At 47.2% G+C, this 24,103-nt stretch overlaps 1 protein-coding gene and 1 long non-coding RNA gene across 7 annotated transcripts in view; one reads left to right on the top strand and one right to left on the bottom strand.

Annotated features, from left to right (window-relative positions):
* Positions 1 to 468: 468 nt before the first annotated feature.
* The window catches only part of LOC109453237 (uncharacterized), a 46,013-nt gene continuing 22,378 nt past the window's right edge, over positions 469 to 24,103 (top strand). For both annotated transcript variants that reach the window (XR_012497228.1, XR_012497229.1), the window contains exon 1: positions 469 to 699. This is a non-coding gene — a long non-coding RNA (uncharacterized LOC109453237). The remainder of the gene's footprint in view (positions 700 to 24,103) is intronic.
* Positions 19,004 to 24,103, bottom strand: part of TCEANC2 (transcription elongation factor A N-terminal and central domain containing 2) — a 31,312-nt gene continuing 26,212 nt past the window's right edge. For all 5 annotated transcript variants that reach the window (XM_019742815.2, XM_074334754.1, XM_074334756.1 and 2 more), the window contains exon 5: positions 19,004 to 20,030. In XM_019742815.2, coding sequence (XP_019598374.2) covers positions 19,842 to 20,030 — 189 coding nt within the window. In that variant the 3' untranslated portion in view covers positions 19,004 to 19,841. The remainder of the gene's footprint in view (positions 20,031 to 24,103) is intronic.

Genomic DNA, 24,103 nt, shown 5'->3' with positions numbered 1-24,103 from the left:
CCAAGAAGCTTCTTGGGCTCCTTGCAGGGACAGGGTGGTTCTCTCCTGTCTACACCACTGGCCTTCATCTCTCCCTCCTCTGTGTTCTTGTCTTACTCACCCGCCTAGACTGAGAGCTCACCGCCTCAGTAATCTCCGCACTAACATTCTTCCCCTCTTCTCTGCTGACTCATGCACAGAAATAAACAAAACCTCAACAAGGTTTTCATGCAGCACACAGCCTGGTGGGGGAGGCAGACTGAGGAGAATATCGTGAGTTTGGTTTGGACCTTGTTCACAGTTTGGGTGGCTTGTAGACCATCCAGGTGGAAATGTCCTCCAAGCAGTTAGAGGTGTGGGTGTGGAGCTTGGGAGAAAGGTCTGGGCAGGAAACACAGTCATCAGGAAACAGTGGGGAGGAGGGAGGAAGGAGGAGAGAGATGGGAGATGGGCGGGGCCTGAGAACAGCACCCTGAGAGTCCTGTTATACTGCATGCACTGGAATGCAGGAACTGGCTCTTGCTCACCACTGAGGCAGCAGACCCAGCCCAATGACCAACACATAAAAATAGCCACTTAAATCCTAGATGAACGAATGAAGGAGTCCACAATAGCCCAAGACCTAGGAAGACAAACCAGGAGTATGATGTTGGAAAAACAGAAGACTAGGTTCCAAGGACGAAGTGGTGAGCAGTGCTGACGTGGCAGCCATCAGTCTGGGTAATAGCCGACAACCTTGATTTGTATTTGGGAACGAGGAGAGCACTGGTGACTCAGGCAAGTGACATGTGAAGGTGGAAGCCAGGCTCAGTGCCCAGTGAGCGTGGAGTCAGATTTGCAGAGTGGTCAAAATCAGGGTAATCCCAAGAGCCCTTGCAGGAGAGGTATGTGAAGAGTGAGCTGCAAAGCGTCGTCTGGTCAGCCTTGGCCCTGGTCAGGAAGCCAGTATCCGACTGAGTAAACTTGGCTGCGTCCCCTCCCCTTCCCAGCATTTGCACGGCCACTCTTGGAGCATCTGCCGTGACTCTACTCATCCTCACTAGCTGCTGCCCCTGACGAGCCTCCCAGGACCAGCCTTCACTTGGTGCTGTGACCCCGGCCTTTTGGCTCTGCCAGACAAAGGACTCCCTACCTCGGGGAACACTGATGGGTGCCCCCGTTTTAAAGTGGCCCTGGGAAGTAGGTAGGTGGGGAAAGGATGACTAGAAGCTTATGGTTGTCCTTCCCTCTCCTAGAGCTGAGATTTTTCATAAGCGTCAGGCACATCAGATGGGAAAGGGGAAAGCATCTGGGAGAACACTGAAGTCCAAGGGAGGCTTGGCCTTGCATCCAGATGGCTCAAAGGGCCCCACGCCCACCTCCCTGCTAGCTGGCACCTGGTCTAGTCTCCTGGAGCTGCCACATGATGCCTAGCCCAGAGGCGACCTTCACATCGGTGATGAGAGCTCTGAGGGAGAGGGATGCTGGGCTTTGGCTCTGGCTGGCTCACTTCCTCGCTAAGTGACCGTGGGCGAGGGGCTCATCTTCTCCAGGATTGTTTCTCATCTCTATGGTGGATTCCCTCGACTGCCTAGTGCCCTGACGTTCTAGGGCTCCAAACTGTCCTGCAGAGACCAGGAGCAGACACAGCACAACACAAAAGATCCCTGGAGATGGAGCGATCAGAAATGGGGGTGGGGCCTAAAGACTCCCTTGCTGTTTGTTGAAGGTCCACCAAGCACAAGGCACTGTGCTGAGAGCAGATACAGCCTGGGAGGCAGGCGCTTAGATTCTAGTTCCAGCTTTGCCTTTCACTCAGTGTGTAACCTTGGTCTCTAACTCGTGCTTGCACAGGATCAGAATCACGAATTGGTGACTCAGATTGCTAGGCCCCAACCCCAGGGTTTCTGATTCAGTGGGTCTGGGATGAGGCCCAAGAATCTGCATTTCTAACGAGTGCCCAGGCGATGCTGATGGCGCAGGTGGAGGGACCACACTTTGAGAAACTCTGGCCCAGCCAGTTCCCTTCTCTGAGTCTGAATTTCCTCAGCTCTCAACTGGTCCTGCCTACCCTCTCTCAAGAGGTGCTGTGAGGCTCAGATTAAAAAAGCCAGGTGAATTATGGAGCTTCTGGGTGCTGACCTCAAGATCCATCTGCTTTGAACTCCCCACTTGACAGGAGAAGAAACTGAGGACCAGAGACTGCTCAGACCCAGGTCACAGTCCATTTGAAGGGGACAGAACTGGAGCTAGAACCCAAGCAGCCTCCACTCTTCTCCTAGGCATCCCCAGCCTGAAGGAGATACTTTTAGCATCTTGTCTTTTAGACAAAGTGACACGACACATGGCATTTGTAACGGATGCTCTGCGTGTCCTGCCTGTGTCCCTTGCTGTTCACCATTTCTGTGCATGCTGACCTGACAGCTTCCCAGTGCCAGCCCTGCACCTCTGCCTGAGAACTTTCTCTGGCCTCAGTGCCCACGCAGCCTGGGGTGTGCATGCAGGAAAGTTGCCCGAGACTTAACATGCACTCCCCCACAGCAGATCCCAGCCGGGATTGGTGGATACACACACTGCTCCTTGCCCCTGAATTGGGACAACGTGTAGGAACGTACTATCACCCAGAATTCCTTGGTGGAATTGAGCCCTGGCTGATGACAGCAGAAACTTCCTTGATAACACACCCTTCACTTCTTTCCCTTCTGTCTCACCTTCCAACACCTCTACTGATGCTGCTTTTGATCACCTTCAAAATTAACCACTTGTTTCAGAGTTTGTTCTTGGGGAACCCAACCTCAGACAGTATAATAATAACTGCCATTTATTGAATGCCTACTACGTGCCAGGTATCTTGTACATGTGTCCTCATGAAATCCTCATGACAACTCTTGCAAGTAAGCACTGTCATCTCTATGTCATGGTTGAAATTGCTCAGATTCAGAGGGGAGGTGGCCTGACCAAGGACTCTCAGCTGATAAGCTTTCAATCCACACCGGGACCCAATCCCTGCACCTCGTAGGACTGGGTGTCAAGGAACCTGGATCCCCTCCCTGGGGGCACAGCTCCACTGGGGGTCATGCCCAGAGAAGAGACAGTGTCCCCACAGAGGCACTATTAGTGGTGGCAGCAGTGGGACTCTCTGAGAACTTCAGTAGTTGAGGATAGAAATGAAGAAGGCATTGGAGCTGGGGAGGGAGAACAGGCAATTATCTTACGGTGATTGCAGTTGACAGGCTGGTTTGTGGCTACTTCTGGGGACTCCTAGAAATAACTGGGGGATCCTTTGAGAAGGATAAGCTCCTGCTTATGTAGAAGGGGGCTCAGGGTCATTGTCTTCTGGACAAACATGGGGCTCCATTTTGTAGTCACAGGCTGGTGGAGCCGGGCAATGTTTAGGCCGCACCTCATATGTTCCTAATGTGTTTGTGTGGACAGAATATGGTCTTTGTTTACGGAAATGAAATGTTTTTCTTTTTTATTTTATTTTATTTTATTAAATTTATTGGGGTGACAATTGTTAGTAAAGTTACATAGATTTCAGGTGTACAATTCTGTATTACATCATCTATAAATCCCATTGTGTGTTCATCACCCAGAGTCAGTTCTCCTTCCATCACCATATATTCAATCCCCCTTACCCTCATCTCCCACCCCCACTCCCCACCCCCCTTACCCTCTGGTAATGTTTTTCTTTAGGTTTAAGTTTCAAAGCATGTTTTCATAAAAAGAAAGGTATATGAGTAATAATGAAGTCATGTACTCAGTAAAATAAGCTCCTTTGATGGTCCTCAGAGGCCAGCGTTAGGCTTTACACTGGGCCCATTTTCCCTGGTAGGAACTTGGAATGTATCTCCCCCATCTCTGCCCTCAGTCTCCTCACGTGTGACAAGCGAGGAAGCTGAATGGGTCCCACGCTTTCTGCGGTCCCCGGTTTGACAGGGCCCATGGCTCTCTCAGGGTCGCTTGGCAAATTTAGGCAGGTTCCTGCCCCCGTCCAGCCTGGAAGCAGATCTGTAATTGAGGCTTCAGGGTCACTGTGACAGGCAGAGCCTATAAATCTCAGCTGGGGAAGCAGCCCAGGGAGATAAATAGTACTGCCGCTGGCTCTTCCCTGTGCTCTGGGGTTACCAGGGAGAGAAGGGGGAGCTGACAAAGCCATGCCCCATGGAGGAGGCACTCAGTGGGGCCGGGCCCGAGGACCCAGGCAACCTATGGGTGAGGGGAGGGGCGGTTGTAGAACAGGCACAGGATGATTTAGGCAAAACACTGACTTGATCAGAATGAGTGTTTCGTCGTGGAGTGCTGACATGCCTCTCTCCTCCCCTGGGTTCTGAGGCCAGACCCTGAGCCTGAGTCAGCTTGGTGTGCTCAGCACAGGAACTGGGAAAAGGTAGACATCACTGAATACAAGTAATAGAAAATAATACTTAGCTAATACTGAGTGCTTATTCTGGGCCTGGCCCTGCGCTTACTGTTCTACACAGGTTATTTACTCCTCACAACAACCCCAGCAGGTAGGTCCCTCATGATGTAGTTGAGAACACATCTCCATGGCACAGAGAGGTTAAGTGACGTGCCCAGGATCACTCCGCTAAAAAGTGGTCGAGTCAGGCTTTAACCCCAGGTCGTTTGGCTCCATAACCTGGGCTCTGAGTTACTCTGCAAAGCGATCACTACAGTAGTGAGGACATCAGTGACAACATTGTCAGACACCTGTCATGGGGTCTAGGGGATAAACGGACAAAGGATGGGTCAGGGTCCACCAGGCAGCCTGGCAGAGGGAACACTGGTGCACAGACAAGGGGCTGAGAAAGGTCATTGTGTGTTTGAGGAATGATGATCCATTTGGAGAGGCTGAAGCATAAAAGGGCTGTGTGCTGAGAGATGGATCTGACGGGGGGTGGGGGGGGGGCAGGTCCTAACGAGCCTCAAGTGCTAGGCTGAGGTGCACATGCTCTATCCGGGGGTGAGGGCAGGGCAGTGACAGGGCCAAGTATTAGGACCACACCACCTCCCACTAGCTCTGTGACCTTGGGCAAGGCACTTTCCCTCTTGGAACCTCAGTTTCCTCATCTGTAAACTGGGGGTGACAATTCCTGCCCCTTCCGCCTTTCAGGGATTAGGAAAGGACTGGTAAAACAAAAAGGATCTGGTAAACTGTGACAGATTTTATGAAGGCAGGTTGGTGGGTAGGATGGAAAGAAGTGAACACACAGTAGGTGTGACCTTAGCCAGGTGCTTTTCCATGGAGACGACCAGGTTTACACCAGCTTTTACTGTTATTGAAAATCATGCCATTTGCACGGGGCTTTGCTACTCGCCATTTGGCCTTCATTATCTCACTCAAGGATCCTTTGAAGGTAGATGTAATTATTCCCATCTTACAGGTGAAGACACTGAGGCCCTGAGATGTGACATGACCCGCCACAGCCACGCAGGCCAGAGGGGCAGAGCTGAGGCATCACCCAGGTTTCACAGCTGCCCAGTTGTGTTCGTTCTGTTCCATCTCACCTCACCTTGTTTACACTAAGCAGCTTGTCAGAGCCAGCGCCTCCACAGGGCACACCAAGGGCGTGAAGGAGCAAGAAGGCAGGAAACAGCAAGGACTGATGACCAGAGGGATTCACGATTCGAATAGTTGAGGTCTTGATGATTTGTGAATAGCCTCGATGGCCTGTGACAGGTCATACTTTGTCATTTTACTGAGGCCCAAATTTAAATTCTTTGCTGCAAGACCAGTATGTGGAACAAAAGCCTGTCAGTGAGCAAGTCCAGCCAACTGCCCAGCACGCACTTCTTAGCTCAGCTGTCCAGTTCTCCCCTCCTGGTGGGAGGCAGGGTGGCCCCAGGTGAGAACACACATAAGCTTTAGAGTCAGCTCATCAGGGGCAAAATCCCACCTGTGCCACTGGAAGCTGTGTGACCTTGAGTAAGTGGCTTCCTATCTCTGAACATGTTTCCTGATATGTACTGCAAGGATAATAATACCTATCTCAAAGGGCTGTTGAGCGGATTAAATGAAATGTTGGTAATTCATGGGCTCTGCAGGACATGCAAGGAAGTGGTCACATCTGGGAAGGGAAGTAGGAGACAGGAGTGCAGTGGAGGTAGACGGACTTTCCACGGTATACCTTTCTGTAACTCTCTTTAAAAAAAAAATCACGTGGAAGGGGTTCCTTATTCAAATAAATAAATTGAATTTCAAAATGAGATAATGCATGTAAAGCATTTAGCACAGGCTTAACACTTAATACTCCATAAATGTTAGGTTTTATTATTATATATATTACTCTAACGCCATCTTTAAGAACTGTTTCTTTGTGGAAAACGATTCCCCCCACCAAAGCTAAATGCTCCTTGATGGAGCTGAAGTGGAACAGTTTCATCAAGTGATGCTTCTCAGACAGAAAATAGGAGCTTCACGGGCAAACACCTGCCTTTGACTTGGTTTATACCTGGGCATCCGGAGAAGCATGGCAGCTTCGCTGGAGAGGGAGGCTGGCCTGCTCAGGAAGGGCCTTGAATGCCCGTCAGCCCACAGCCTTGAAGCCTGTCTCTGTGGCACGTTGGCTGTGTAACCTTGGGCAAGTCACTGCACCTCTCTGAGCCATCAGGTTTTCATTTGACAAATGAGGATAATGATACTCATTGCCTTGCAGGGCTGTTGTGCGGGTTGTAAGAGAGTCATGTGGTCGCTACCAGCATCACATCTTCATCTTCATTATTATAAGGCACATGGGCTTCATTATGGGACAGTAGGGGCCAGAAAAGGCTTTCTGCCTGGTGTGGTAAGGTTAGATTCTAGGGGTTAGAGAGGTCACTCTGGAGGTTCATGTGGAGAGAGGACTGAGGATCGGGTGACCCTCCCCACTCCCACTCGAGCTGACCTCTCTGAGCAGCACCCTTAGCCAGGAATTGGACTAACCCAGCAAAAGGATGGTTCTGGATTGCAGCAGGGAAACAAAATCTGAATGTAACCAACAGAGCTTTAACTTATCCACTTGCCTGGGATGGTATTTATGCTAATCCTATTCCAAGCAAAAGCAACTCCGACTAATAAAAGCCTCGTCTCAGCTCAGGACTCCATACCATCTGTCGGTCCACACGCTTGGGATTAGCTTTTGCTACGTAGCGCAGACCGTGCCGCTTGGCATGGGCTCCCATGGGCGAGCCTGGAGGTGTGGAGGGGGAGCCAGTCATTTGTGCACACGTACATTTGTTCAGTATAGATGTATGGGGCCCTATTGGGGCCAAGCCCAGGCACTGGGGAGCCAGTGGAGAAGAGACACACCAGGTCGCTGTTCCCATGAAGGGGGTTCTCCGGTAGGAGAAGCGAAAACTTAAATACATGTGTACGGTAAATTCAGATGGTGTTCAGTCCTGTGAAGACAAAAAGCACTGATGTGGCAGTGACTTTGGGATAGGGGCCTAATTAAAGGGGGAGGCCAGGGAGGACCTCTCTGAGGAAGAAAGATCTGAATGACAAGGAGTCAGAGGGTAGAGGCAGAGGGAACAGTGGTTGCAAATGCCCCCAAGGAAGAGCCACAGGAGGTGAGTCTGAGGGACAGAAGGTCGGAGGGGGGGGGGGGTCAGGGGTAGGAAACAAAACAGAGGCAGTGCTAGAAGTCACGACATGGGGGACATTGTAGCCCAGGGTAAGGACTTTGCATGATGCGGGCCTAGACAGAGCTTTGAGTGGGAGGGACACAACTGGCAGCATGTTTTAGAAGTTCCCACTCGCTGCTTGGTGAGGAATTGATTTTAGGAGGGATGAGAGCGCCCCCAAGGAGATGAGGTGAGAGGCGCTGGCACTGGGAATGGGGAGAAGAGTAAGGATTGGGGTTACCTTTTGGAGGTAACAATGCAGAGTCTGGAGTACTCGGCACAGACTCTAGTAAACAGCAGTCGCTCACTACACGGTGGCTGGCGTTTTGGTTAGTTTGATTCTCCTCTGCCAAACAGCCTCCCCCAAATAATACCTTGTAAGGATCCCGATATTTGATCAGCTTCTGTACTGGCCCACGACAATGCTAGATGCCATTTTCCCTTGTGGGCTGGCCTCACGTCATGTCCCCCCATGGCCATGTGGGCCGCTGACCTCTGAAGCGAACCTCCCATGGGCCGTGCATTTTCTGGCCCTGAAGCAATCCAACGCTTAGTGCTTCCTTGGGGAGCCTTGCTCACTGCATCAGGCAGGTGGGGATGGGGCTCTGGAATGTATTGAGATTTCCCAACCCAGGAACTCTTCAGAACCATGAGAAATCCGTGGCTGAGGGAAGGCTTGACTCCAATCCTGCACGGTGAGATCCTAAACAGAACCCAGGCAGGGTGTCTCATCCAGTTTTCTACGTCACGCATTCAATGCTTGTGTCCTGAGCTCCTGCTCTGTATAGACTGTGCAGGGGACAGAGATGGGAGTCAGACACAGTCCCCGCCCTGGAGTTCACGTCTAGGTGGAGGGGAAAACAAACAAATAGTGTCTGCTGTTTTATAGGTGCTCAATATTTGTTGATGAACAGTTACCTACATAGTAAGCCCCTGAAACTAGACCTATAATTTTACTTAGGTATTTCCTTATTTCAAAGTCTTTAAAATTCTCCAAGTAGAAATCCCCAGCCCAGAATTCAGGTCCCTCACGACTGGCCCTCACCTCATTCGTCTGTCTCACATTCTTCCTTCCTGTACTTTGGCTTTAGACACATTATACTTACTTTTGTTTCCCGTTCTTTGACATTTCTCTGGCTTGCACGTACACACCTTTCCTTGTACCTGGAACACCACTTCTCCCATTCACTACCTGGTAAACTCCTATACACCTGTCAAAGGCCAGCTCCAAAAGCAGCATCTTCGCAAAGCCTTTCTGATTCTCTCCAGACCAGGCCTCTCCATAAGCAGTGAGGCCCTCCCTCCACTGTGCTCCCACCGTCCTCTCCTCAACCCTCCGTTGTCAGATTGTGTGGATTGATGACTCGGTGCCCCCATTGGCTCTGATCCAGAGTCCTTTTCTGGTTCACCTCTGTGCCCTGGGGCCTATGACAGGGCCTCACATAGAGAAGGGAGATATTCCGGAAGCATTTTAATTCATGGTGGTGATAAGTACGGCGGCGTGGCTGCAGTACAGGTAGACGAGACGGACAAGAAGGAGGCCCAAGAGGGCGGCAGATGCCTGTAAGGGCAGGGCCTCGAATGCCAGGCCTCACGCTACATTTGACCCACTGGAGAAATAGCTGGGAAAGACTAGGAAAAGACTGTCAAGGTCACAGGAAACAAGGAAAGACTGAGAAGCTGTCGCAGAACGGAGGAGGCTGAGAGGCATGATGACTTAAGTGTAATGTATCCTGGACTGAGTCCTGGAGCAGAAAAGAATAAGAAAACCAAATCCCACTTAGAGAAGGGAGAGAGCAGGGCAGCACTGTTTGGGGTTGTGACAGGGGATATAAATATTATGTTTATGCAACGTTCTCAAAGACTATTAGCTCTGGGTTCGTTTTCCAACATAAATAAGATAACCTTTGCCATTAGGAACTTAAGGTCTATTAATAGGCCAGAAACAAAACAAAACAACAATAACAACAAACCAAAAACAAACCTGTACTCCTATAAACATATATACATCCCCTTCTCCTCTGAGACTATTTTGTGAAACATTTTCTTATTCGCATGGGGAAATTGAGGCCTGGAGAGTTAAAATAGCTTGTCTCAGGTTGCTAGTTGAATAGCAATAAGCCAATGATTATCCTACTCAAAGGCAGTCCTGGAAAGCTGTGGAGGAAAAAATCCTGCCAGTCATATAGTTTGCGTCTCACACAGCATGGCTGTTTGCATGTTTTCTGCATTTTATACACACACACACACACACACACACACACACACACACACACACACAATATGTGAATTTACACTCATTGTAAAAAAACAATTGGATAACCCAAAGTATAAAATAAATATGTGAGTCCATACTGATATTAAATAAATAAATAGGGAAGGCTAGACAAATCTTCCCTAGAGAAGAATTCCAAATAATATAAGTAGATACTCTACCCTCCTCCGGGAGGTGGAGTTTAATTTCCCTACCTTTGTTTAGGGTCTGGTCTTAGTGACTTGCCTCCGAAGAATTAGAGTATGGAAAGGGAAAAACAATGACTTTCCAGTGGAGAGACCTGGCAAACACTACCGTTGCCAAGCAATCAAGGTTGACATCACCAGTGATAAATTATGTGGATATCCTGCACCCCATGATGAGATGTGACAAGAAGGGCACTTCACATCTGTGACACTCTTCCCCAAAACCCATAACCCCAGTTTAGACATGAGGAAATCATCAGACAAACCCAAAGTGAGGAGCATTCTACAAAATACCTGGCCAGCACGGCTCAGGACTGTCAAGGTCATGGGAAACAGGAAAGACTAAGCAACTGTCACAGAGCAGAGACTAGACAGGCATGATGACTAAACGCGATGTGGTGTGCGGATTGGATCCTGGAGCAGCAAAGGAATGAGTGGGAAACTGGTGAAGTCTGAATGAGGTCTGCAGGTTAGTTAACAGTAATGGACCCATGGCAGATTTTTAATTTCAACAAATGTACCACATTAATGCAAGATGTTGACAATAGGAAAAAGTGGGTGAGAGCATATAGGAACCTCTGCATTATCTTTGCAACTTTTTGTAAATCTAAAATAATTCCAAAATAAAAAGCTTATTAAAAAAAAAAACAGGTAAGGAGAGAGTGAGTCCCTCCTGGCACCCACCCCGCAGCCCCCACTCCATCCAAAGCCTCTCTAAATTGTGTATGTATCTGTACATGTCTTTTTTTCTTTCTCTCTCTTTTTTTCAATATATTCCTATAGAAATAGGGGTTTCTTTCCTTATATAAACAGTTCATACTGTATATATTGTTCTGCAATTTTCCTTTTTCACTTAACTTGTCTCAGTGATGTTTCCATGTCTGTACTTACAGGTCTCTGCTGTCCAGTACAGCAGCCACTAGACACATGTGGCTATTAAGCACTTGCAAATGTAGTTAGCCCAAATTAAGATGTGCTGTATGTAAGTGTAAAATACACCAGCTTTTGAAGACAGTACACAAAAAAGAATGTACCGCATCTCAATAATTTTTATGTTGATCACATTTTGAGGTGATATTCTGGGTGTTTTGAGCTCAAAATATATTAATTTCATCTGTTTCTTCTTACATGTTTAGTGTGACTACTGGAAAATTTTAAATGACATATGTGGCTCACATATTTCTATTGGGTGGTGCTGTATAGAGCTAAACTCAGTTTGTCTGTCTCTTGCATAGTATTCCAAAAATGTGTTAAGTACCACAATTTACTTAGCCATCCTTTTTAAATGTACATTTAGATTTTTTCTAAAATTTTATTACAAACCATGTTCTAATTAAAATCTTTGAACATGCCTACTTTGTGCACATGTAGAACAATTTCTCTAGAGCTGGGGTTAGCAAAGTAAGACCCATAGACCAAATGCAACCCAGGGCCTGCTTTTGTAAATGAAGTGTTACTGGAACACAGCCACACTCACTCATTGACATGTTGTGTGTGGCTGCTTTTATGCTACAACAGCAGAGCTGACTAGCTGTGACAGAGACCATATGCCTGCAAAACCTAACATTTTTACTGTCTTTCCTTTTCAAAAACAGTTTGCTGATCCCTGCTCTAAGAGTTGTTACTAACAGCTAGGAAGAGCTACGTGGCAGGTCCAGTTCCCTGGAAAGTAGACTGAGATGGAGGTTAGCACACAGGAGGTTTGTAGGTATTGCTCTTGGGTGCAGGGAGGAAAAGGAGCGAGATTACGCAGAGAGATAAGTTAGGCGATGCAGTATTAAGACCTCAGCCAGTCCCACAGGAGCTCTGAAGCGGGGATGGTCCTTCAGACTTGTCCTGAGTTGGGGCAGTGGGGCTGGACCTTTATAACCCTGAATCAACCTGCACTGGGGAAGTGGTATGACCTTGGGTGAGGTAACTTTCTTCAGCTGAGGGAAGTCCCAGCGAGGGCTGCTAGCTGAGAGGGATAAGTCCATCAGTCCTGGGGGAGGGGGGTGTGCGGGGCGGAAGAGGGCTAGGCAGGGCAGGATAGCATCACTGCAGCCCAAACCTTGTGCCACATGGCTCCACTTCTTCCTTAAGCTCTGGGAGCAGCTCTTCGAGGATTCTGGTGGGCCTCTTTTCCTGGGGGGAAACACAGAGACAAGTTAGCGGGACAAACTACAACTCCCCCCACCATGACTGGTCTCGAGGCCACAAGTGATACTCACCATTTCCCTCTTCTGCTCTCCATTCTCGATCCCCTTACCCTCAGCGAGCACTTCTGGCCTCAGTGACTTACACGGCGGCATGATCTGGACCCTCCATCGTCAGGGGTCTGAACCTGTGGTCACCACATCCTTCTCAGGCTGTGGCCCCTGCATTTGTTGACTTACCATACATGCTGGCAAGGGTACTAAGGTCTCCAAAAGGATCAACTGGGTACCAAGGTATAACTCCCTGCCCTCTACTGCTTCAAAGCAGCCTTAGCTCCTCCTGATGATCAGCCGTGATTCTCCCTGAAAGAATGGTGACTCCGCTTCTTGCCTGCTGGTCTATTGCCACAAGGGGCTCAAAGTACCTGGGTGGCAGTCACAGCTAAAAGTGCAATAGTCATCTTGCTTCTCCTTGTGGAACTGTTGCCCCTTTGGGAAGTAGCACCTCTAAGCCTGCAGGACCCAGAACTGCGGGGACAGGAAGCACAAATGCTTCCTGGAGTGATGGTAAGAGTGAGACCACTCCTGTTTTCATCCCTTGGTTCCTGGACCCATGCATCCTACCTGTTGGCGACAAAGCACTGGGTAACGGTCTGTGATTTAGAATATATGCTGCATCCTAGAGAATGGTACCCCATTCTCGCAGAGTATTGTTTCTGAGCGGGTCCTTCCCTGTGCCTTCAACAGGCTGCTCCACACTGACAGCTTCAGGACAGTGCAGTGTGTAAAAGGATGAGAGGGCTCATGGCCATGTATCCACTGCTTCACTTCCCTTGTGGTCATATGGATCCCCAGCCAGTAGATGACACACTCTGTAAACCCTGAGAGTTGTGCTGGATAAAGGCCTACAACCAAAGCCATATCTGGAATATATGTCTATTCCAGTAAAAATGAATTGCAGCTCTATCCACGGTGGAAAGGGTTTAACATAATGAACTTGTCAAGTGGCTGGTTGTTCTCAAGCGATGGAGACGTGTCTGAGACAGAGTTAGTCTCTGTAACTGGTAGACTGAACACTCAGCATCAGCAATAGCTGCATCAGTCTTGGTCTGAGCCCATGTATTGGGCCCATACAGACCCTCTCTCTGTGCCACCATGGTTACTATTTATGCACTTGTTGTGCCAGCTCTGGGTGGCCTTAGATGGAGGCTGGCTGATGTCACTGCATATCGTGGCTGTTCAGTGCTTCCTCCACGGTACACACTCTGGTGGGTGTTAACATGGAATGCAATGATATTCACACTTGGCGCCCACTCTCGTAGGTCCACCCACATGGCTCTCCCCCAGATCTTGCCCCCAGTCTTCTAATCTTATTCCTTCCAGGCCCCTAAACCAACTAGACGAGCTATTTATCACTGCCGATGGGATGCATGTATATTCTGACCTTGGGCCCTTGTCTTCCACAAAAAGTGGATGACTAGGTGCACTCTCCAAAGCTCTGCCCACTGGAAGGATTTCCCCTCTGCTGTCTTTCAAGGACAGCCCCGTGTGAAACTGCAGTGCAGCCAGTCTATTTTTGGCTTGCTCACTTGTACTGAGCTGACTTACCTGAGAACAAAGCTTGCCTCTTTTCTCCTCCAGCTGGATATAAGGAGCTCCTCAGGCAGCCAGAGGGGAGCTGAGGGAGAGGCCCTGGTTGGTGCAAAGGTGGTGGGTGACAGAGCTGTCTGGGCCACCTGCTGTGCCCGATGCCAGTTGTACCATGTTCACCTTATCATGAATTGCTGCTGGGCTTTCTGACCTTAGGCCTTGGTAGATCTGACAGGAACCAGCTCACAATGAGCAGCTATGGCTGCACGGTCAACTGGATGACCCATGCTCAGACGATCCGTCTCTTCCAGAATCCTATAGCACCTCGGTTGTGTTTTGCAAAGTGTGTCATTCCTGGCTACAGATGGCATGGCCCTGCTCCAGAACCCCTGGAGTCTACATTGTGATTCTCCCCCTAGGCCTTGTCATAAACTCCACAGGCATCTTTTCTCACCACTGATACCTCAAATACCGTGGGTTCTGCCAGATCATATGGTTCACACAGCAGGGTTGCGTGTACCATACTCTGATATGCTGCTGAGCCTTTTCCCGCTCTGGGCCCCCATCAAAACTGGCAGCCTTCTGTCATTCACTATATGGGATGGAGCAGTATTCCCAAGTGTGGAATATGCTGCCTCCAAAACCCAAGAGGCCTAAGGAAGGCCTACAAGGCATTGCGCTTCTTTCTTACTGGGGGAGTGGAAGATGCAGTAATTTATTTTTACTTTGGAGGGAATGTCCCCAGCATGTTCTAGACCATCAGCCCCTAAAAATTTCACTGCTATGTCAGGCTCCTGAATCTTCAGTGTTTTCTCCCACTCTCTGCAATGTATGTATCTCATTGAAGCTTCCAACATACTCTTCGTTTCTTGCTCATCTGGCCCAATAAGCTGGTATCGTCAATATTGTGGGTCAGTGCGACAGTCTGCAAGACATCTAGGCAGTACAGGTCTTATCAGACTAGGTTGTGAGAAGGTGGGTGAGTTAGCAGCCCTGGGGCAAGACTGTAAATGTATATTTTTGCCTGTTCCAAGGGAATATAACTCTGATCTTCCTTTCGGCTAGGGAAGGCAAAGAGAAACGTTCACCAGATCAATGGCTACATACCACGTACTTGAGAACATGTTAATGTGTGCTAGGAAAGATGCCACATCTGGCTCAGCAGCTGCAACTGGAACCACCACTTGGTTGTTTTGCTGTAGTCCACTGTCGTCGTCCAAGATCCACCTGACTTTTGTGGGGGCCAGATGGCGAACTAGGTCTTCAAGGACGGCATTTGTCTCCGCCATTCTGTGATTACTAATGATGTTGAGCATCTTCTAACATGTTTATTGGCCTATTTCCTTTTCTTTGAATTCACATAATTCATAACCGTGTGCCTTTTTTTCATGGTTTATCTAGTCCTCATCACTCACCTTCAGTAGATTGTGAGCTTCTTAGGGCCAGAGTCTATGTCTAATTTACCCCTGTGACCCGTGGACCTGGCCCATCAGAACTCAATAAATAGGCACTAAATGAATGATTTTTAACAAGATGAAAAAGCAGCATTTGATTGGACATCCTGGTCTTCTTGAATCTTGACACCAACCTCCTTAGATGATGGGTAAGCCTCTCCCTGACAGCAATTATATCATTTTGGTTGATTTAAAAGAACATACAATATCATCCAGTCAAACCAGTGCTCTTTTGAAACCAAGGCAGTGTCACTGAACTAATTGAAGCTCCCAAAACCTTGTTTTCTGGATGGACTCCCTTCGATAGCAATAATGGGCAGTAACAAACTGAGCCCTCGCCCCATATGGCTGTGATAAACGCATCCAAAACATATTACAAATCTCAGAATGAGGCTCTGAGGCCTGAGGCTGCAGCAAAAGAAAACCAAGGTTGACAGGCACAAGTGTAAGAACCTGATATTCTGTAAATGAAAAAAGGCCAGCTGCCTGTTCCTTCACCACTGAACACAGTAAATGCATTATCTGAGCTTCCTGCCATTTTTTCAAACCTGGGACTCTCTAATGATATCTGTTTGGTCAACTCTAAACTTCATTTGTCCAAAAGAAAAAAAAAAATCTCTAATTTACTAAATCTCGAATGTTTCTTTCCTTTGCCTTAAATTGTTGCGTTTGTTTTTTTTTAAATTAAATTTTCTTAAATGTCTCTTTATGTAGGAACATTCTTATCTTTCTAAAACACACATCTTATTAGGTCTCTCACCTCCTCAGAAACTTCTCATGGCCTCTCCTTATGTGAAGGCCAAAGTCCAAATTCCTTCACAAGACCTCTAAGGCTGTCACTAATTTTTTTGCCCCATTTCTCTCTACCATTCCTAAGAACTTTATGCTTCTACCACCCCATATTACCTGCCTTTACTGAAACAAGGTGTGCACTTTACACCTCTGGGCTTTTGTACACGTACTGATCGCTCTGCTAAGAACTTCTTTCTATCCTTCAAGACTTGGTTCAATATCCTTCTAGACCTGAGTCAAACATTCACTCTCTGTGAAGACTTTCCTTCCCTTAGAATGGTGTTAATCACTCCCTTCTCCACTTTCTCAACATGTTAAACAAATATTTACAATCATCACCTAATATGCTACACTGTAATTATTTCCCTATGTCTGTCTCCCCACCAGTCTCAGAGCTCCTCAAGGATAGAAATTATTCTCTCATTTATTTCAGTTTCCCCAGTGTCAATCTAGTCTTTGGCACACAGCAGAAAGGCAACACTTGTTTGTTGAACGAATGAATGGAAATAGTCCCTACCCAAAGGACCAGCACCTCCACTATCACCACCAGAAGAAAAGGATCCATCAGCTGCTGAAGCAGACTCATCAGATTTAATTCCCCAGATTTCCTTTAGCAACTAAACAAATTTAGAAAACATATTCATGCCTAGACTTCCAGGTAACTCAGAGGTCCTAGGAACTTTTCTCACCCTGTTTCAGGAGCTGACCCTTTCGTTTTTAACAGGCTGGAGTTCAGAGGTGCTTCTTACCAGGTGGGTCAGCTTGGACGGATTTCTGCAAGCTTCCTTCCCTTTGGCAGACACTCAGAATAGCTCCATTAGCGTTCATGGAAATTCTGCACATGCATCAAGGAGAAAACAGCCACAAATAACACAGCCTGCCCTCCAAATCTCCAAAGCACATCTCTGCAATCATTTTACTTTCCAACTATCACCACTGAAGCCTTTCAGCCACAGAGCAATTTGTTTTCAACTTACTCTGGGTTCCTAACTTAGAATTGTTTGGTTGCTTATCCATGAAGCTTCCTACTTCCAGTCTTTCTCCATGCGCCAGCTTCTCTTCCACAGTTTGTTGAAAAACTAACCAGTTCCTGCTTGGAATCAGTCCACATGCCTTCACCTGTGGCTTGAGACCCTTCAGCTTTGATCCTGGTCCTTGCCTCCCTCTCCTGCCTCTTCTCCAGCTTCTGCTCGCGCTACTCGCCTCTATTCGTCATACTGATCACCTCCCAGATTATTTCACACTTGAGTCTTTCCATACTCTACTTTCTCTGCCAGTCATACACCTCAACCACCCAATTAACTACTTTTGCCCTTTAAGACTGCACACAGGTACCACCTCCTCCAGTAAGTATTACCTGACTGGATTAGACGCCTTTCCTGAACACCCACAACGAGTCATTCAACTGTTCAATAGTTATGGAGACCTAGCTTATGCCAGGCTCTGGTCTAGGTGCTGGTGATACAGCGGGAGCCAAACAAAGACACTGCTTTTGTGAAGCTTACATCCTTTTTTCTTTTAATTTAAATTTATTGGGGCAACACTGGTAAATCCAGTGTACAGTTCTAGCATACATCATCTGTATGTTGCATTGTATGCTCACCACCCAAAGTCCAGTCTCCTTCCATCCTCATTTATTTGACCCCTTTCCCTCTGTATCCCCCCTCCCCCACTCCCCCTCTGCTAACCTCCATACTGTTGTGTCTATGAGTTTTTGTTAGAATCTAGTGGGGGGATAGAATCAAAAGCACAACCACAGAACATGTAGGTATGTCTAGAATACTACACAGGGCATTATGGTAGCAGCATGACAAGGAATTAGGTAGAGCAGCATTTCAGGGAGAGAAAATAGCACGTGAAAATGCCGGAGGGGGAGTGCCGTGGTGGCCCAGTTTCGATGTTACTTTGTTTCTAGCACAGAGAGGTAAATTTGGAGGGGTGACGACTGGACGCAGAAGGACCAGTTAGGAAGCCATGTAGTCAGTCAATCCAGGCCAGAGAGGATCAAGTCCTGAGGTGACACCAGAGATGGAGAAGAGACAAGAGATTCTAAATATATGTGAGAAGTAAACCACGAGGACGTGGCTGGCTGAGGGTAGGAGAGGAGGGGTCTAGGCTGACCCTCGGCTTCCTAGCGAGAGCGCCTGGTTTGCCAGTATTGCCGAGTGAGAGAAGACGTGTTACAGCTGAGATGCCATGGGCATCTATTATAGGAGATATCCTCGGAAACTCAGGGACCCGGTATGGAAGATACAAACTGGAGTGTCATCCGCATGTAAACGATGCTTGAAACCATGAGAGTGGATGAAATTTACCAGGGAGACTGTATCCAGTCAAACAGACTTGAGTTTTGAATCTCAGCTCTGCCACTTGTTCTCTATGTGAACTTGAGGAAGTTATAAACCATGTGAGCCTGGCTTTTCTCATCTCTAATTGGGCATTATTATTATTTAAATGTCTACCACAGTGCTGAGCACATGGTAGGTGTTAATTTGTTATTCTAGCTCCAGTACTTCCTAGCAGAGGGAAACTCCCTGCTTGGTGAGCCGCGGGGTCTCATCTGTAGCTCCTGCTAGGTTCCACGGTCCCCAGGGAATGGGTGCTCAGTAAATGGTTGCTGAATGAACGAAGAAATCCAAAAAAATTGAAACAAGACCTACTAACACAACAGGTGAGAGGATTAAACAGGATTTTAAAAAAACTACTAAAATCAATGTAAATGCTAATAAATTATCTTAGGAAAAGGATCTAGCGCCTGGAAGGTAGACAGTTTTAGTCCCTTCCCTGTCCTTGCTTTTTTTGACCCATCCCTTCTTTTTTTGTATTTTAAATCTTCCCTTTTTATTGGCTCCTTCTTTTAGATTACAGACAGGCTCCAGCTTCCCCTAACCTAAAAAAACCTTCCTTGGGTCTTGCTATCTCCCTCAAATTCTTTGTCACTTCATTCTTTATTTTCATCAGCTATCCCTTTTCTCAACTCAAAACAGTTTTCAATGAACAAGCTGTATCTTTTGTTTTAAGAGAAAAAAGTCCCAGTTTATTATTACTCTTAAAAAAGCAAATATCATTTACATAATTGTTTAAGAAGGTCTAGATAGAGGTATTTCATTTTAAAACATATGTATGTAATTTTTCTACTACAGTAATTCATTTCAAGAGGAATTTCATTATGTATCTTCTACAGAGCCCTAAACTGAGAGAGGCAACGTATTCAAATAAACCCCAAGGCGTGGGGATGCTTCAGGCCAGTTCCTCATTAGAAGCCTCAGCATGGGGGCTCCGGAGACCAACGCAGGTCTTCCAGGGAGAGCTGAAACGTTCAGATAAGTGAGTTCTGGAAAGAAGGGGTAGTTGGCTGGCTCCGCAGGCTCACCCCTGGGGTAGAGCAAAGAGAACAGACAGGGGAGTTCTGAGAGGCACCAGCGCTATCTAAACTCAGGGGGATGGCACCGAGTGAGCAGCAGCAGTAATTGAGTTTCAGTTACCTGCAGGGTGGCGAAATAAAGTAGTAACTTCATCTGCCTGACATGGGGGAAGTTTAGAGGTGTCCTTGGCATACTCGCAGTGCAATCCGTCACCTTTTTGCCGTGTTGGGTGATGGCAACCATACAGCAGCGCTTCCTAGTGACAGCCAGCGCATGTCCTGTTAGGCGCACTACAGCTAATGAAGCATTTCCTGCAGGCCTGTTTCTCAGGGCTCTCTGCATCCTCTGTCTGAAGGGATGGCACCATGGGAAAATTTAGCACAGCCAGCATCAGCTATCACCCACACTCAAAAGAGTCTTTGAATGGCAGAGAGGGGCACATTTTCCTTTCTGCCCAGCCCAGGGGTGGAACCATCTTCAGGTCACTTTTTGTAGGTCTGTACAAATGTGCCGACCGGCAGTGAGCCGCTCTTCACCTGAGCCCGGATTTCAGCTCGGTGCTTTAATGTGAAGACCAGGGCTCTCACCGTCCGCCGGTACGGCCGATTAATGAGGCGAGAGCAGAGATGAAACGTTTCCCGCTCGATATTTTCAACCAGTAGGTGATCCATCTAAAAAAAACAGCAAAATTATCAAATTAGGGCCTTGCGTTGCATAAGGATTAAAAGCAAGAGAGGCTGGAGCACTCTGCTCAGAGGCCTCCATTAATCAACTGAAATTCAAGGACATCTACTTCCTGTCACAAGAGAAACAGGAAGAGCAAATTAATTCCACCCTGGCAATTAAGGAACAAGGCCATGTGCTTTGTGACAGGGACCTCATTCACAACCCCTGCCGGGTGGTAATATTTGCCATTATAACAGGAAACTGGCCTGAACTAAGCAACGGGTACTGCGCCCTGTACTTTACCAACTCGGAAACGAAGACCAAGAATAATAAATCAGTATAACAATTTATACTTTTTTTTGGTTTGTTTTCAAAGTACCTTTTAACCCCTTACAGCGCTTTAGAAACATTGGATCTGGATCCTAATACGTGTGTAGAACAGTTTATAAATCACTTTTCACATTTAATTCTCATAATTCCTATTATCTCATTTTATAGCTGAGGAAATGGGTTAAAAGGTAAAGAAAGGTTCAAGGTCTTACAACTACTAAGAGGCAGAGCTGGAACTCTGACCCAGAGCCCCTGACTGCAAAGTTCATGTTTCTTCCCTTGCACCGTCCTAACTGCCCCCTCAACATTCTGAGACCAGCTGAGTGCAGAGAGACCCTTGCAGGGTAACCTGAGCAGAGGCCTATGGGATGGAACCTGCAGCAATTCTGGGGTGATCTGGCTCAGGCCCAAGCTCTCCTGAGGTCACAGACGTAATCAGAGCAGGACAGGTCTGGGACTGTGTCCACATGGTCTGGGTGCAGGCGAGGCTGAGCTGCTGGTCGGTCAGGAAGCCCTCTGCCCTACCTTCCTTTCCAGGCTCATCCCCGCCCCACTCCTCCGCTCCCCAGTCCTGACCACAGCCCAGCCTGAGCCCGCTAAACTGCTTTCACATACCTCCACGCCTCTGCACAAGTACACGTTCCCTCAGCAAGGCACTTTCCCCAAGAAACACATTTCTATTTGTATGTCAAAGCTTAGCTAAAAAGCAAAATGCAAAAACACAAATCCTAGCTCAGAGAACTGAGAGTTCTTACTTGGGCTGCCACCATATCCTGGGCTTCCCTCAGTCATTATCATAATATAATGATCGATTTCTCGTCTGTCTCCCCTAATAGTGAGTTTCGTGAACACAGGACGCAAATTTCTCTCTCACTTCCTTTATTCCCTTTCATTCCAATATTTATTTAGCACTTACTATGTGCGAGCCTCTGTGCTTGGGCAGAGGAAACAGCAGTGAACGAGGCTGCACCGTCTTTGACTCCAGGGAGAGCTCCGTCCAGGAAGAGACGGGCAGTGAACAGGGGTCGGGAGTATACTCAGCGCTAGGAAAGGGGACAGGAACACATGCTAGGGCGCGGAGCTACGCAAAGGGACCTAACACGGGAGGGCAGCGCCTGGCTTCGGGAGGAAATGGTGTGTACCCTGAGACGTGGAGAACGAGTAGGATCTGGCTAGGGAAAGTGGGCGTTTGCTTTGTGATAAAGTCACTGAGCTGTACATAAATCTTCTGTGTACTTTTTCGATATATGTACTATTCTTCTATTTAAAAAGAAAAGTTTAAGGAAAAAATGCACCAAATATATAAAAGGATCACCTGGCAGTTGATAAAATGTCCTAACATAAGAAACAGACACACTAAAACAAATAGTAAAAAGAAACTTGTGTGGGGACAGAGCCAGGAGTGCAGTTTCCAGGCTTTCAGTGTTACGTGGAAAGGTCCTGGCTCAGGTAGTAAATGGCCATCAACTGTGATTGGATGGCCATCAGCTGTGGCTAGTTGGCTGTCAGCTGTAACCAGTGAGCCACTGGCCACTAATATAACTGCTGTGGCTACGCTAGCAGAAAATGGGGGCTGGCAAGAAGATGGTGGCTAAGCTGGTGAGCACAGATTGCAGTTAGCAAGTGAGGTGGGTTGGCAGAAAAGCAGATGGCAGGTTACGGATCGTGTGGCTCCTGCTTCCTGTGTCTCCAAACCCAGCCGCCAGCGAGAGTATAGTGGTGTGACTCCCCTACCTATGGCTCCGTGGGTGTTCCTTTTTGGCCTCACCATGTCCTGCGTTCTTGTGCGGGGAGCGGGACCAGAGACCCTGCATGACAGCCTCTTATTAAATGAAGGCCAATCAGAATGAAGAAAAACATCAGTGATATTGAAATGTAAATTATAATGGAAAATGACTCATCCTGCACCCTGTGTACACCAACTTCAGTGCACAAAGTGAAGAGTGCCTATCTTGCGACTGCTGTTGGACAATCCAAGCCTACCTAAGCTGTGAGTCCTTTCCAACGGGTCCTAACCTGGTGATTTAGGTAAGCCGTTTTGGGTGAAAGGACCAGAGTCTCACCAAGACCTTGAGAAAAAGGGGCTTTGCTGTGAGATGCATCTGTAGGAATGGGACTAGGAATGTTCTAAGAAATCGAGGGATTTATTTAGGGACCATATATCCCTTCTGTGTCTCATGATCTGCCTGGTTTCTTCCTCATAGGTTTGTGCGCCTCCATCTGCCTTGCTCACTATTCTCTCCCCATATTCTATACATCTCTACCCACAGCTGCTGCTTCTTCATAACATGCCTTCTGTTTCAACACTCCCACTGTTGTTTTCTAGTATGTCCTAGCTCACATTTCTCAGAGACAGGAAATCTGACTTGCCTTCCTTATCTATTTGTACCTGTGAGTTATTCGGTGGTCCAATCCTGGACAAATTGGCCACACCTGAGAGAAGATATAAACCACGCTCACGTAAAGCTGTCTTTCATCAAGGATTCTAGCCTCCGTGGGACATGGTGCCATAATTAGTGATGTCTGCTACACCTGTAAGCCCTTTCAAAGCAAGGGAGCAAGGTCTTCTTCATGTGTTTACTGTTAAGTTCAGAACTTCCCACATTGTAGTGTGACTGTTTATATGCCTAGCTCCCTCGGAAGACTGTGAGCTCCTCTAGAGCTAATCCTGTGTTGGACCCATTTCTAAATTCCTCCTTCCTAGCATAGGTACTGGCATATGGTAAATATTCAGTAAATGTTTGTTAAACGAATGTCCTTACCACCCCCCCACGTAACCTCCCTCCTTTCCTACTCTTTCAATAACATCCTATACATAGCAAATATGAAATATAATTATTTCTATTTTATATGTATTTTCTAGTCAGCAAAATCCTACCCCTCTTACAAAGGCTAGTTCAATTGCCATCTCTTTAACGAAACCTCCCAGATTCCTCTATCCGATTTCACGTTCTGTCCTCTGTGTGTCTACACCACGTGCTAGCACCACTATTTCAGATAAATGTGATCCTGCTTCATATTTACAGGCTCTCAGCCAGGAGACAGTAAGCTTTAAGATAGGGAATGCAACTCACTTATATTGTGTTCTCCCCTGGCATTAGTAGTAGTGGTACTAAACATTGGTTGAATTGAATATCCACTGGAAACAAACTTTATGTGAGTTTTGGCACACATAGTATGATTGGTTTTGTACATATCCACCCATACTCCTTTTTGACCAGTTGAATACATTTATGAAAAGAGCTGGTCAAAGCCAGAGGTGCAGTCTGAAGCCATTAAACAAAGAAAAAACTAACAGTCCCATATGGGGACGTACCCCTGACCTGGATCTCATTAGCACCATCTGACAACCAACTGGGCCAACCAGCAGTGTTTCATAACTCTTAATGATACAGGCTCACTTTGAGAATCGGGTTCATTTTTTTAAATGACATAATAGGAAAATGATCATAGGCCATGAGGTAGGAAGGAGAGTGGATAATGAGGAAGGGGAAGTAAGAGAATGACACCACAGGGGACGTATATATGAGGAAAGATCTAAAAGACAGGGAAGAACAAAGAAGATCCAGAAGGGAGAAAGTAAAGGGGAATGGAGCCAGGGTCTCAACAATGGAGTTTTTATTCATCTATTCCATTTTGCCAAGAACAATGAAACAATCCATGAATCCTGAAAGCAAGATCTGTCAAGTAATAGAGATGCATTTGGCTGTGTGTGTGTGTGTGTTCTTCATCTGTGGGTTTCACTCTT

The sequence above is a fragment of the Rhinolophus sinicus genome, linkage group LG06 (genome assembly GCF_036562045.2).
Source record: "Rhinolophus sinicus isolate RSC01 linkage group LG06, ASM3656204v1, whole genome shotgun sequence".
Classification (NCBI taxonomy): domain Eukaryota; kingdom Metazoa; phylum Chordata; class Mammalia; order Chiroptera; family Rhinolophidae; genus Rhinolophus; species Rhinolophus sinicus.
Note: the sequence above shows the minus strand (reverse complement) of the source record. Positions and strands in the feature narration are given on the sequence as shown.